Below are 15618 nucleotides of genomic sequence, written 5' to 3'. Positions count from 1 at the left end.
GAGTGATTTCATTGACATTCAGGACCTTACTGAGCTCTGCCGTAGACCTCTAGAACAGCACTCTCCATTTTATATATCACATGTGTACAAAAGAAATGCAAATATAGGAACAATGGGCCTCATCACAAACAATGTGATTCAAGTGATTTAAGTGCATTTGTGGCATTCATCAATTTTTGTCCAAATCTGAATGAATTTGGAGGCTCAATATCATACTGAAATGACCTAAAAAGTAATATATAATTAAAAAACAAATAAACAATCTGTTTACCATGTTTTCGTCATCATGACTGTTAATTTAAATGTTAAGATTTTTGTTGGTCTACTCTGGTGCAGCAACTTCTACATGTCAGTTGTTGCTAGGAAACTTCTCTCACTCCGACAGCTGCTTCTATGTCTCTCTGCAGGTCTCTGTCCAGTATCATGTCGTGTTCAGTTGACAGTGTAACGTCACATACTGCAGACTATAATATTCTCCTCTAATATGTCTATATTAATTATTGCCTCCTACTGACACTCCTAAATTAAAAGCAGGACTTGAAGCTACACAGTGTTTTGGGAACATGGAGCCTGATATGGCAATGTTAGGGGTGTGGATTATACTAATGATCACATCTCACAAACGTCCTCCCATCCTCATGGACAGGTGACATTCTTCAGGCTGAATTGAGCGATTTAAAACCATTTCAGGCAGTTAAGAGAGTTTATTGATTCCCCTCTTATTGCTTTGTGCAACAACAAATATAAGGGTTAGGGTTAAATAAGACAGCGTTCATGTATGAGGCCCATTGTTCACATGAATTATGTTATTTGTAAATATAAAAATAAAAAGTTTATTATTAGCACGGTTGTTTTTGATAAGACAAAGTGGGAGAAAGAATGGGAGAGGCCCCCGTTTCTCAATAGTCTACACACACACACACACACACACACACACACACACACACACACACACACACGTATTAACTCCTCTTCAGAGCAGACTGGCCAGTACCATACAAGCATGAATAACATACACACGTTCTTGCAGATCTGCAGGCCATGACTTAAGTCATACGTCCTCCTACTTAATTTAAAGACATTTATAGGCAAACTGATGACAAAGATGTTCAGTTCACTCTCTCAGACACACACACACACACACACACACACACACACACACACACACACACACATTGCATTATGTATTAGTGATGATTACTGGGTTGTAGTGCTACAACAGTGGATCTTCAGTGGAGCATGAAAGCTCGCCTCCATCCACCCCCACAGCTCCCACTGTGCCCTGCCAGCACCGCCTGGGTTAAGTCAGTGCATGCATATGTGTGTGTATGTATGAGTGTGTGCATGTGAAAACTACATGAAGTGTTCCTTTTCAAGCACTACAAGATATTTCCATTTTGAAAAAGCAAATATAAATATATATATATATATATATATATATATATATATATATATATCAATATGTAAAGTTCATTTTCAGGACTCTGCATGAAGACAGTGAAGTGTGTGGATGTTGTAGTGATGTGCTGCACTTCAGCTCACAAAGCCTGATGGGATTGTTTCTAATTTAGTGCTAAAAATGCATTTCTTTGGACTGTCACACTATAAATGTCTGACCTACTGTCAGTGTAATCAGGTTTTGTTTTTTCAAGTATCATGTGGATATATAATGGAAAAATATTAATACCTTCAGTTTTTTAGTGCTGTATATTATTAAAACAAAGTAAAAGAAAAAAACCCTCACAGTTTGTTTCTCAATGACAAAGTATTTAGAAATTCTTTTCTTATTCTTATTTCCAGCATACAGCACCAGTCTGACTTATAGTATGTGTGTGTGTGTTTGTGTGTGTGTGTGTGTGTGTGTGTGTGTGTGTGTGTGTCCGAACACATGTGTGGAAAGGGAGTGATCAGAGACATTTCCACTCTCCACTCGCCTGCTTCCACCCTCACCAGCATCCATATTTCATGGCCAGCAATGACTTACACACACATGCACACACACGCACTGCTACTATATTGTACATAGCTGCGGTGTTATAGGTACATGATGTCTTCAACTTCACATGATTCTACTGCAAAGGCTAATTGTGCAAATATGTTCTTACACATACAAAGGCACACACACACAGACCATTTCCACTGCTGCTTCATTTCACATTCAGCATTGCTAGAGCCATGGCTCAGTTTTCACGAAACAGGGCAGCACAAGTATAATCACCAGTATGAAGTGCACGCAGATGAAAATAGAGTGTTTTGATCATCCAGAAGAAAGGATGATGAAAGTTAAAATGTCTCAACATGTTTGATAGGTCAGGTCCTGACGCTGTGGCCTCCTGCTTGCACCAAATGATTGAACTGTATACGTGTGTGCAGCAGCTTAACCAATCTGAACACAAAAAGGCTGTGTACTTATTGTCAGATTCTCGTTCCATTTATAGTCTGCGTGATTACACAAAGCACATCCCTCAAATTACAGAGTGCAGATGAAACACTTTACTGTTATGAGCAAATTATTCCTGCTGTTTTACAATGGCTGCAAGTATTTAATGAATGTAAAAGAAAGGAACTTTGATATAAAAGCCATGAAAATTGCACTTTGCATGAGTGGTTGTCTGCACAGGTGGAAAGTCAAATGCTTTTTTTTTTTTTTTTTTGCCAAAATGTGAACCAAATGGTACAGAGCAGCTACATCATCTGATCAACATAAACAAAAACAAGAAACACAGCTCTATCTGTGCAGCCACCTTGGTGCTAGCAGGTCCCCTTAGAGCCAGAAAAATAGAAAAATAGACACAACTTAGTTTTTATAAAGGGGTTTTTGGAAAGGGATCAGTTTTTGCTCTGCTGCCAGCTTTTCACCTGCTTGTAAATCAAGCCCAGGAAGTAAAAGAAATAATGTAGAACAGAGATGTCAAATATGCGGCCCGTGGGCCAGATCTGGCCCGCCGTGGGGTCAACTCCGGCCCACTTTCCTTATTCCTCCCTTCCTTCCATCTTCCCTTCCTTCTTTCCTGTCTTATTTTCCTTCCGTCCTTCCTTCCTTCCTTCCTTCCTTCCTTCCTTCCTTCTTTCATGTCTTCTTTTTCTTCCTTCCTTCTTTCCTTCCATCTATCCTTCCTTCCTTTCTGTCTCCTTTTTCTTCCTTCCTTCCTTCCTTCCTTCTTTCCATTTCTTCCTGTCTTCTTTTTCTTCCTTCCTTCTTTCCTTCCATCTGTCCTTCTTTCCTTCCTTCTTTCATGTCTTCTTTTTCTTCCTTTGTTCTTTCCTGTCTTATTTTCCTTCCTTCCTTCCTTCCTTCTTTCTATCTGTCCTTTCTCACTTTCTTCCTTCTATCTTTCCTTCCTTCCTTCCTGCCTTCCTTCCTGTCTTCCTTCCATTTTTTTAATGATCCAGCCCACGTGAGATTAAATTGGGCAGTATGTGGCCCTTGAATGAAAATGAGTTTGACACCCCTGATGTAGAATATAGGAACTGGTTAAGGCCAGCTTTGTTGGTTGTCAAGTACCAGTACAAGTAATCCATACCGTTCTCACACGTGCCATGAATAACCTGCCATCAGTGACCTGCTTCAGCCTGGCTTGCTTTGTGGTGGAATGAATGTGCTGCCCTTACTCCCTCAATGAATGCAGAGAACCACTGCAGGTTCACAGAGACCACCTTTAAAGGAGAGCTACTACAGCTGCACCATCTGCCCCGAAAAGTCATTGGATTTAGACTCTTTTGAAATTAAGTTGCATAAAACATGCCAAATGTACTGTAGCAGCACAGGTGTGGGTTTTAAGTGTGCCCTGCTGGGTTGCCTTGAAACTGTTGTGCATGCATATTTCCACAATATGTGTCAGTCAGTAAGGAACACTTACTGTCCTTGGGTGTCCGGAGGGAAAGAAGAAGAAGAGAGAAGAAGAGAGACAGATTATCATTGCTTCTGAGAAAAATATTCCAAACAAACAATTACCGTTTTATATATATTTGTTACATTCCTCTTAGTTTAAATATTTGTGTGTATGTGTGCGTATAAGCAGCCAGTGTGTTTGTGTGTGCAGTGTAAAGTTGACTGACCCATGGAAAATGTTATTTTAGTTCTAATGTAATGAGTTATGACTGCTGCCCTTGAGGGAGGCACACCCCACCTACACACACACACACACACACACACACACGTACACACTCACACACACACTCTGACGTCAGTATCCTTGATGCCGTTCTTAAGGTTTTGTGTGGACAGACATTGTAAATGGTCCTTAATTATGCCTGTGGAAATACCGTCATGGTAAAAGAGGGAAAAAAAACAACAGTTATTCATTTATCTGCAGGCAGTGACATGGTGGCTTAGATGAGGGGTCCTTAGGGGGAGCCATTTAAGATGACAGAGAGTAGAATGGACGGATGGTTAAAAGGAAAAAAAAAGAAAAAATGAAGGTGACAATATAATAATAATAATAATAGTAATGTTTATTTACAAAAAATGAGATGAATGAAAGGAGGAATCAAGGACGCAAACACTGAGGGGAAAGAGAGAGGAATATATGAAATGAAACTTTAATGATTCCAGAGGGGAAATTTGGGGCATGGCAGCAGCAGCACACTGTCGAGTGTAGATCAGATACAAACCTGTCATGTAGTTTAGGATTATGCCTACAGCTCAGCTTATGTAAATGTAACAAGACACCACACATCATTAAAATGTAATTAAATGCCTTCTCCTGCTATCTGAGCGCTAATCATCATTATTCACTCATATTTTTTGCAAGCAAATAAATAAACCCCATCGTGTCGGTTATTGTTGCTGATTTCCTCTTAAAATTTAGTGGAGCGGAGTTTTTTTCATGGTCAGGGGTCGTAACGTGAAAATACTTCCTGTGAGGACGCTCATATGTGTCAAGCAGCTCATTTGATGTTTTTTAGCCATGCTACTGTACAGCAGAGGTAATGAAAGTCAGTCTGTCCATCCAGCACCTAATAGTATAACAACTATTAGATAGATTGTGGTGCAGACATTCATGGTCCCACTCTAAATAACTTTGATGATCCCGCCGCCATCATCAGGTCAATGATTTTGTCACTTCTCTCTCTCTTTGTCCAGCTGATGACTAAGCATCCAGCGAAACGACTGGGCTGCGGTCCGGAGGGCGAGCGAGACATCAGGGAGCACAGCTTCTTCCGCTACATGGACTGGGAGAAGCTGGAGAACAAGGAGGTGCAGCCGCCGTTTAAACCCAAAGCTGTAAGTCTGACCCCGCTGACCCTGACTTGACCCCTATTAAAAGGAATTACAATTCACAGCCTGCCGCCGCACAGCAGAGACCAGCAGGTTTAATTCCTGTTAGTGGTTAAATTCGTGGGAAGGACTGCTTAGAATAACAAGTGTCGCCGTGGTTACTGAACTACGCCTTTTTCCTTTTGTTCATTCTAACTTCCTCTATTTTCCTTTTGACACCTTTCTCTCTTCTGTCTGTGATACACATCTCTTCTATTCCGATGTGATGTTTCTGTCTCTTTCCCCTCCTCTGTTTGGGAAAATGCACACAGGTAAGTCAAGAAGTGACGATGATGATGATGATGATGATGATGATGATGACTGTGTGGCGATGACGGCAGGGGTGGTGGTTACAGTAATGCCTGCAATGTTGATGGCTGTGATGGTGAAGATGATGATGGATGAGGAAGAGGTTGAATATGGCAGTGACTTTGGTAAACAAGGTGACAAACATGGAAAGACAATAACATGTTCATTTGTTGGACTGTTGAACTAAAACACAGAATCTGTGTCCCCAGTTTGGTGAGTTTGTGTCCTCAGCAGGGTTAGTCTGAGTTTAGATTAAAGCTCCAGGGAACAAGCGTGCGTCCACACTGCGTCAGCAAAACTGACCGAAAACAACAGCGTGTTTGTGTTTATCTTTTTGTGTCCTTTTTTTCCTTTTTTTTTTCTCAGCACGACAAAATTAGTTTGATCATAACTAGAGTCAGAATGATGTCATCTCATACTAAGACACACACACACACACACACACACACACACACACACCATTATATGTGGAGATACTCACGAAGCCTTAGGCCACACTGCTGCTAAAGAGTTTTTCTGAGTTGAGCTTTTTATGCAGCTGTCTTGTCCCACTGGGGTTTTGTGTATGTGTGTGTGTGTGTGTGTGTGTGTGTGTGTGTGTGTGTGCGTGCGTTAAGCTGGATCATGAATGCTGCAATGTGTATGCATGCTTCTGTGTGCGTACTATGACTGTGTGTGCACGTACATGTGTGAATAAATTTGACCATATCTTTATACATGATGTATGTTTTTTCGTGTGTGTGTGCGTGTGTGTGCGTGTGCGCGTGTGTGTGTGTGTTAGAGGTCACAACTGGGACCTGGCTGTTTTGCGAGGTGTGTTTCTGCAGGCGTCTGATGTGACTACTAACATATGTTGTCTGATCTCTCCTCTCTTCTCGTCGGTATCCGTCTCTTCTTTCTGTTTGATCTCGTCTTTCTAACAGCTCTTGTCTTCTACCTCTCTGCGCTGTCACTTGCTATCTCTTTATTTCTGTCTTACTTCCCACTGAGGAGAACAAATAAAGGTTCAGGTTTTTTGAAGAACCATTGTGTTTACCCTGTATAAAAGTGTAGGGTTCAGTTTCAGCATCTTAAGGCGGTTCTTTGATCTTTTTTGGTGCGATGCTGTCAGACTTGTTTGTGCCTCAGAAGGTCAATTTATTTCTGCCTAAAAACCACCTCAAACTATTTTTCTTCAGTTTTACATGATTTATTTTTTTATGAGTGCTTGTTCAGGAAGGATTCATATGGCTGGTGGAAGTGGCAGAAGTTTGTTTCCTAACAGTCTGTGATCATGGTTTGAGGAGTGTGTTTAATATTGGGTTGCAGCAGATGAACTTTTGACTGACTGACTGACTGACTGACTGACTGACTGACCGGTTGGTTCATTGATTCATTCGACTGATAAAGAATAGTCATGCCATCACCTTTGAGTTTCATTCAAAGTTATTTTTGTGCAACTGTCTTCATCCGTCTGCCCATCCAGCAATCTATTGTCAATCCATTCATCCATTCTGCTCCACAAGACTCCATCCTTCCATCCATCTTTCCGCCAATCCATCCATCCATCTGTTCATTTTTCAGTGCTGCCATGCATCCACCCATCTGTCCTCACATCCACACATTTTTATTTGTCCAACTCTCTGTGTTTACAGTTTTCTCATGTTTGTTTCAGTTTATTTGCATGCTCTGGGGCTCAGTCTCAAATGAAACCTGTCATTTAGTGCACTACTTTTAACAGAAACCTCTATATTTATCTCAGCTAAATCAAAACCCAGAACGTTCAAATCTCAGAGAAACGTTTTACCCATTCTTGTTTCGAAGGATCCTCTTTACTCATAGTTTAAACCAACACTAGTCTGACCCAGAACTAATGCAACAAAAATATCTTTTCTCTCTAAAGATGCACTTCATCAAATCCAAATCTAGTTTTGTCCCTGGTTTAAAGTGTTTACAGGTTGTTGACCATTGATTTTCAAATGCTTGTAAACATTGTAGTGTATCATTTCATTTCCCTATATGACAAATCTTTCCCGTCTGATTCCCCAAACAGGTTCAAATAAACGCAAGTAATTAGCTGCAAATACCATTTGACCCTGCTATATCTCTAATTTCACATATTTCCCCAACTATAAACACTCTGGCTTAATTTCATTTGGTTTTAAGAGTTACAGAGATTTAATGAGTTTGTACTTTTCCTCTGGGTGATGTTGTCAGAGGACACTGAATCCTTGTTGTGTTAATTAAAGCTCAGCACAGTGATGGAGATGCAAAAAAAAAAAAAAAAAAAAAAGGAATAGCTTGGCACAAAATCCCCACGAGGCATACTGTCGGGAAAATATAGTTTTCAAGTTAATAACTTGTTTTATGTACTTAGATGGACGCACCTTGCACGAGTATATAATATTTTTTGGGGTTCCCAGTGGTCAGAACGAGAAAATGAAATGGACTGAAATGAACAATGACTTCTTTTTTTCCAAATCTCCTCTAGAGGAAACAAATTCTGACTGATTTTCTGACTGAATTTCACAAAACTTAGAAAATTGAGATATCATCTATAACATATAGAAAGTGCTGAAAGAGTTTGTTTGTATAGTTATACTGTAGTTGATCTTCTGTTGCTAATTATACACTCACCAGCACGAGTAACATAGACCTATTTTCAAGATGATGACATTTAAACACAGTGAAACATCGTTGTATATCGTTGACAGTGAATGAAATATTTTAGACAAATCGTGCTGCTTCTGAGCAAATATTTAACAAGTTTGAGCTGCTCTCTACACATGATGTAATTTATCATATCTCAGCAGGTCTCCACAGCTGCAGCATACAATTAACCCACAATAACACCATCATCTCATGGCTGTGAGCCCTTTTTTCTGTCTCTTTAAAATTTCCAATTAAATTCAGGCATTACAACCAAAGACATTTAGTAAAAAAAACGTAAAAATCAAAAACAAAAAAAATTGTCTGTTTACTTAAAGCCAAGGTGGGATGAAATGGAATGAAATGAAACTATGGCATTGTTGCCAGTATGATGTAGTGCACTACTGCAGGTTGTTTGAAACGTCAGTGTCCCTGTTATGTTTAGAATTGAAGTTGAATATGTTTCAAATATTTGAAAAAGGAAAGCATATACCTGAGGCGTGCTTGGTTTATCATCTCTTGTATCGCTCTGAAGGTATTCAGGAATCAGCTGATACACATAGAGAGTTAAATGAAGCACACCCCAAGTACTAGCACTTGTTCTGATATTTGAAACCATGTTCAAGTGATGTCATCTCACACCCTGGTTCAATCCACCATTCCCCTTCTTTTGTTTTCCTCTCCTCCTCCCCCCCCCCCCAACTCTAACCCCACACCCCCAAAATCCATCCATTCCTGTCCATCCCCACTCTTCCCCCCCCTTCTCCCAATCCACCCTCCTCCTCCCACCCCCGTACTCCATCCCTCCCTGCCCTACTCAACAGTGTGGCCGGGATGCGGAGAACTTTGACCGTTTTTTCACACGTCACCCGCCGGTGCTGACCCCTCCCGATGAGGAAGTGATTCAGAACCTGGACCAGGACGAGTTCCAGGGATTCTCCTTTATCAACCCAGAGTTCCCAGGAATTGCTGCTACCACCACTGCCACCGAGCAGGCTTGATTTCAGCTCATGCACGGACACATGCACATACATACACACACACATACACACATATACACACACACATAATCACATACTTCATAATTTCCCCCAAAATCAACCCTGTGTACCCTGAAACATACAGTACACATACGAAATATGATTATAAGTCAAATATAGAAATATAGAAAACGATGATGCATGAAACTACAGTAAATAAGATTTGTTTGGATGTAACAAAACGTGGAAATCCGATTCATCACAAGCTTTAAATCTGACTTATTTAGCATTTTAGGTTGATTTTTCAACTTGTGTTGCTCAAAGGACATCATCAAAAATCTATATTAAAAATGAATGATGACCCTTAAACTTTCAGCAAACATCAGATTTAAACCTCCGCTCACTTACAGACACATTTACTAGCTAATTACAGAAATATTGACAAAGCATGATTCCTCCCTTCACATCCATCTACACACCTGCACCATAATATTAACTCTACATGTAACATAGCCGCAGCATTTCATGTTATGACTCTTTTTTTGGGGGGGGGGGGTGGAAATTGTGATTCAACTTTTCTTTTACTCATTCCTCGGCTCTTCCAGCGCGCTCCGAGTTAGGCTTTGTAATTCTGGTGTGCTTTTTAATCAACGTAAAGGAATATTAGTGTCTGTATGTTTATTCTTATATTAGCTAAAACTGGAATGCTTGACCTATTTGTGCATGAGTTTCTATATCAATAATAGCCCTGGACTTTGTCTCCCAGCTGCATTTTAGCATCTTATCTCTTTGCTGCCATCCTGCAGTTTTCAAAAATCAAAAAGCATTTGAAACACAAACTGTGGAGTATTATTTTACCCAGATACAAATATTATAAGATCAGATTTTTTTGCCATGAAATACCACAAATATTAGTTTTTTGTGTGTATTTGCTGTCCTGTAGTGGGGTAATGATGGTAAAATGCTGTTGGGAAATGTAGTCCTCATAAAGGCTTTGAGTCAGTTTAATAGATAGAAAGTACTACTTCTTATACTCGGATTTCCTGTAATCTAGTATTTAAGCAATGAAAGAGACTAGCAGTCAGTTTCTTTGTGTTTTACAAAAGCATGACTCCAATACCTGGGCGTTTGTTTACAGTGTGTGTATGCACATGTGTGTTTTATATGTGTGGGAATGAGTACCGTGTATGAAAACGCACATTTGCATTTTTTGTGTCCATGCCTGCCTTCCTAAAGCCTTGCCTGGCCTTGTGTCTAAGTTTTTGGGGGGTTTTTTTGTATGGTGAATGAACAACCCTTCATATGAAGCAGTGCTGGTATGATTTTACTTTGCTTCCAACTAGCAGCTCCACAGGTGGTGGAAAAGAAAACAGGGGAAAACAAGTACAAGTAGAGCAGAAGGGATGTTTTCCTGGACAGTTGCATGATTTTGAAATTGAAATAATTAGCAAATAATATGCAGTTTCAGTAAATGAGTGTTCCTGGAAAGCAGGTAGGGATGTTCTATGATCTATGGCCCAGGAACTCAAATTCAACCCAGGTTCCTGCTTTTGAAATGTAGATTAACTACCTGAGCATATCAACAATTTCCAAGGCCCAAGAACCTTTTTCTAATCTAGTTTGTTTTGGTAAGGTGGGAAAGTACTCACTGTGATTGCTGGTTCTGCACGAGTTAAAAAACCTCTAAAACCCCAAACTACAGCAACGGTAAACATGGACACAGGTCAAAGCCAGGCATTCTGGAGCAGGACAGTGTGTGTACTTTTTGTCTTTTGTTATCCCCTAGCTAGCAATAATCCTGTTGACAGGAAGGCAGAACCAAACTTCAGAAGGCTCAGGTTAGCACTGTTACTGATTTACATAGAAAGGCTAAGATGCTCGTAGGTAATGAAGCTCGTAGGTAGGCGTGTTCATCCCAGTCATAAAGGTGGCTGCGTATACACTGGAGTGCAGCCAATACTGTTTCGAAGAGACCGAAGCACTTCCTCATATCACACTCCTCTTCATCACAGAGGGACATCAGATTTACTGGTGTGTACTATCAGTACCAATGACATGAAGTTGTCTTTATCTGCAGCTGAAGAAGTCACTTTAGCTGTTTTTTTGTGGTAAGATATCATACAGTAAATACACTTGAACAAATAGCAATGATCTGTCATGCTAGTAGTAGTCATGACGATAGTAAGTGATTAGGACTCTTAAAATATCTATGGAAATGACTGGAAGTTATCAGATCAATGTGATGACAGTAATGATACATGTAAACCAGAATACAGTGATTATTTCAAAAGAGGTATTTTGAGAAGGTGTTTATCTCTAATCATTGTTCAATTATTAGCGATAAACACTGAAAGACACTGATTAAGGGAAAATAATACTTAACATCTTGATAAGGTTGGTCCTGTTTGTGATTTATTGTCCTGACATTTGAATTGCTGACGAGTTCAGCAACGTAGAGAGAGAGAGAAAGCAGCTTTAGTGCTTTCATGTTTCATTCATGACATGTACAAGTAAACGCGACTGTTGTGTTTTTATGACTTGACGATAAAGTTAAATCCATTATCTGTGTCATAACTCCATGTAAGGTATTTATTACAGTCAGTGTCTCCTGTATTATAACAACAACACATACCTATATATACTTACAAAAAAAAAAATTGGCACAACTGTAACTGTGTCAAATGTTGAGACACCATGTGGTCAGTATTGTAAAGGACTTAGAGGAGAGGTCTTACTCCAGGATATGTGTTTTTGTTTCGATGATTCCTCCCTGCTGAAGGAGAAGCAAAATGAATTCTGCATGAAAAAAAAAAATGCTTTTGTTTTACCTTTTTCATTATTTAGGATTTATATACATTTAGTATATTAGGGTGATTCATGTTTCTGTGTCAGCAGTGCTTCAAAAGCATGATCCAGGCTATTGTTGTGTGCACTATGTGTGAAAATAATGAAATATATCTAAAGAAAAACAAGGAAAAAATGCTTTTCACAATGCTTTCCATGTGCCAAATATTTTTTTTTGTTTTCCAGGAAAAACAGGCATACCTATAATAAAGGATTCAAAAGAAGTGTTAGGGGATGTTTGTTGTGTTTTCAATGATGTTCAATGTATACAATTCGATGTGCTTCAGGAAATTTACAGTATGTTAGTAGCTGTGATGTTTATGCCTCTGTATCTTTCTTTTAGCCCCTCTTTTACTCTCTCTTAATTTATTCTCACACAAACACACACACACACACTGCTGCTGTCCAATGAGTAGTAGCAGAGAATATGAAAGGGATAGAGGACAGTGAGAGAGAAGGGAAGAGAAGGAGGTGAGGAGAAAGAGAGATTAGAGTGATGGAGGGTGACAGACGGGGAGGTTTCTGAGCAAATTGGCGAGAAAGAAAAACAGATGAAAGAGAAGAAGAGGGGAGCAATTCAACAATGAAGGAATGCAAGGAGGAGAGAGAAAGAGGTAGTAAGAAGGGACTGTGGTGAGAAGGGAGGGGACGTGGAAGCAAAGCAAGGCTCTGTGAAGCAAGGCAGGCGGCTACGACAGGCTGTGCATATTTCATGGCTGCCACTTATCATAAGAGCCTTTCCTTGATGGGGGAGTGTAGGTCTGATGACTTCAAGGAAATAACATGCAGAACACGGCCTACATACACACAGCCCTGCTGAGCCACTCAGCCGCTTCACGCCGCCTCTAAAGCTGCTCGCAATCCACTGAAGTCGAGTCGCTGCTGCTGCTGCTGCTGCTGCTGCTGCTGCTGCTCTGACTATAGCTGCACATTTACTTTTAATAGGGGCTGCTGTATCTTGCACCATTTACTACCCCTCGTACAATATAATGCTTACAAGCATGGACACCAACTAGCTGCAGTGGTTTTGAACCGTGTATGAGTTGTGGCAGAATGTGATGGGGAGCAAAACCTACAACGCACCAATTATCCACTGGGAATGCCTCTGCGTGTAATAATATGAACAGTGAAATCAAGTGAGGTTCAAAATCCACAGCTGCAAAGGAAAAAAACAATGCCAGTGGGATTTCAGTGTAATAAAATTAGTCAAACGTGTTGAAGTGACCTTTAAGTTCTTTACATTTGGTTGGAATCTTGAGGCATGTGGCCGTAGGAGGAGTGTGCCTGACATATAAGGACATCTTGCTCAGATGGTTTTTAAACATTTTTTAGCATTTGTTGGACCAAGAATAGAGAAAAGAGCCACTTAAGAAACAAATGTGCAAAAAACATTTATATGGTGGCAACTCCAGATTAGTCAGCAGCAGTCCTTTGCTATGTTAGCTGTTGTTTATATATGTTTACACCAGAATCAAGTACATTATTTTATATAGTATACATGATTCTTCATTATTACCTCAAAATGTACCCAAACGCTGAAGGGAATTTGATGGGAAGATCAATATCGTTCTCATATCTCTCCATTAATTACAAAGTTGTTGCCAGGAAACGGTTAGCTTAGCTTAACGCAAAAAACGGGGGAGACAAGCCTGGCTCTGTCCAAAGGTAACATCTGCCTAGCACCATCTCTAAAGTTCAGCAATTAATATATTATGACTTGTTTGTTTTATCTGTACACAGAAAAATGTGAAAACGCCAATGTTGTTATGTTACTGGGAGTTACGTGGCCGGGGGCAGTGACTTTCTAGAGAGACAAGCTAGCTATTCCCTCTGATCTTCATGGGAAAAGGATGTAGAATTGTACTATAATGTCAAACTGTTGAAGGGGGTTTTTGTCTCATTTGCATTTTATTCAGCAGATAATTGTTTATTTTGACTAAGTTGGCGAACGTTCATTAACAGCAAGCATTAGCTAATTAACCAGCTGATCAGCTAAAATGAGACACCAGGGATATTTGCTGCACTCGTCCATGCTACAAATTTGTATTCATATCTCAGAAAACAGCACAAGAATCAACTTCACTTCGATCTTAGTTGTGGAAAGAAATTCTATTCAGTGCCTTTCCCCGGGTTATTACTTCTTGCAAACTCAACTTGTAGCTTCTACATCTTACATGCTGATCTTTATATTTTAGTGTTAAGAATGGCTTCCTGTTGCTTTGTAGCCCTGTTGCAGCTTCAAAGACCCAATTCCCTCTTTGTTAACTGTATACAAACATTGTAGTGCAGCTGTATTTTATGCAAATTTATTATAACAGCAATACAGACTCCTCTGTAACAGGAAGTTCCAGCACATAAGCTGTATAAAGTTTGTATTGGAGTGGATGTAATAGCCAGTGTACACAGTAAGCCGCAGCAGTGCTGGAGTGTGTGTGATAATTAATTCCAAATATTGCGGCCCCCAAATTAAAGCCAGTGGCTTCAGCACAAAGCAGCCTGCGCTTATCAGCCCAAAACAGGTCAGCGTTCGATACCGCCTTTCATTCACCCTCCTCTCCTCTTCACCTCCCCTTTCCTCTGTGCCTCCCACTCTCCCCGCATCCTCAGCTGACATCGGCTCGTCTCCCGCTAATCCTCTCGTTACTGAAAAGAGATGGGGTGAGGCAGGAAGGCAGAAGGGAAAAGGAGAATGAGAGGAAAGAGGGGGAAAGGGAGGTTTAAAGAGGCAAAGACTAAATTAAAGACTCAGAGTCATGTTTCTCTATTAGAGACACTGCCTCTAGAAAACAGTGACGTGGAAAATAATTGTGTGTGCTTGCCCTGATGCTACTGTATACTCTGAGCTAGCTATCTATACATCTATACCAAAGGCCATTGATATTTATCTCACACCATGTCCTTTACTGCATCTCTTTCTCCCTGTTTTCCCCTCTCAGTATCTCTGTCTTTGTGCCTCATAGCATTAACTGCAATTGAAGCGTGCTGAGATGGAACACATTATGAGCTGGCCTACATGGCTGGCAGCTGTGTGTGTGTGTGTGTGTGTGTGTGTGTGTGTGTGTGTGTGTGTGTGTATGAGTTTATGTGCATGTTTGCCAGTGTGCACGGTTTTCAAGGGTTTTGGTAACATTAGAAAATCAAACGTCTGTAATTAATTGAGATGAACTGTCGTAAATGAAGAGTCCTTGCTCTGACAGTGTATTGATCAGCATCAGCGAGTACTGACATATATGTGTAAAATTGTCTACTAATATTCATTCAGGATATGATAATAAAAGCATATGTTGGCACACTAAGCTATATTCAAACAGATGCCACTCATCAGATTCCCGTCCGTTTAATTGCCCTGCTAAAGCCCTGTCCCCCCCACAGGTACGATGGTTGTCAAACTTTCTGTTACATATCAGATATACAGTGAAAAAAAGCAGATTAACCACACAAAAGTTTAGTAATTTGTTTGAAAGAATGGGCCCTGGAGTTCAGAGAGAAGAAGACTTAAACAGGCAATTTTGGTTAGCTGAAATCAGGCAACAGCTACTCTTCCCGGGGTCTATGTTAAAATAAATACAACCAATTACAATTACCATTACAATATAA

General features: G+C 40.1%; 1 protein-coding gene across 1 annotated transcript in view; it reads left to right on the top strand.

Annotated features, from left to right (window-relative positions):
• Window positions 1-9308, top strand: part of LOC128378636 (protein kinase C beta type) — a 79104-nt gene extending 69796 nt beyond the window's left edge. Inside the window, exons 16-17 of the mRNA XM_053338203.1 lie at window positions 5087-5227; window positions 9022-9308. Coding sequence (XP_053194178.1) covers window positions 5087-5227; window positions 9022-9198 — 318 coding nt within the window. The 3' untranslated portion in view covers window positions 9199-9308. The remainder of the gene's footprint in view (window positions 1-5086; window positions 5228-9021) is intronic.
• Window positions 9309-15618: the final 6310 nt, after the last annotated feature.

This window comes from Scomber japonicus, chromosome 18 (assembly GCF_027409825.1).
Source record: "Scomber japonicus isolate fScoJap1 chromosome 18, fScoJap1.pri, whole genome shotgun sequence".
In the NCBI taxonomy this organism is placed as follows: domain Eukaryota; kingdom Metazoa; phylum Chordata; class Actinopteri; order Scombriformes; family Scombridae; genus Scomber; species Scomber japonicus.
Note: the sequence above shows the minus strand (reverse complement) of the source record. Positions and strands in the feature narration are given on the sequence as shown.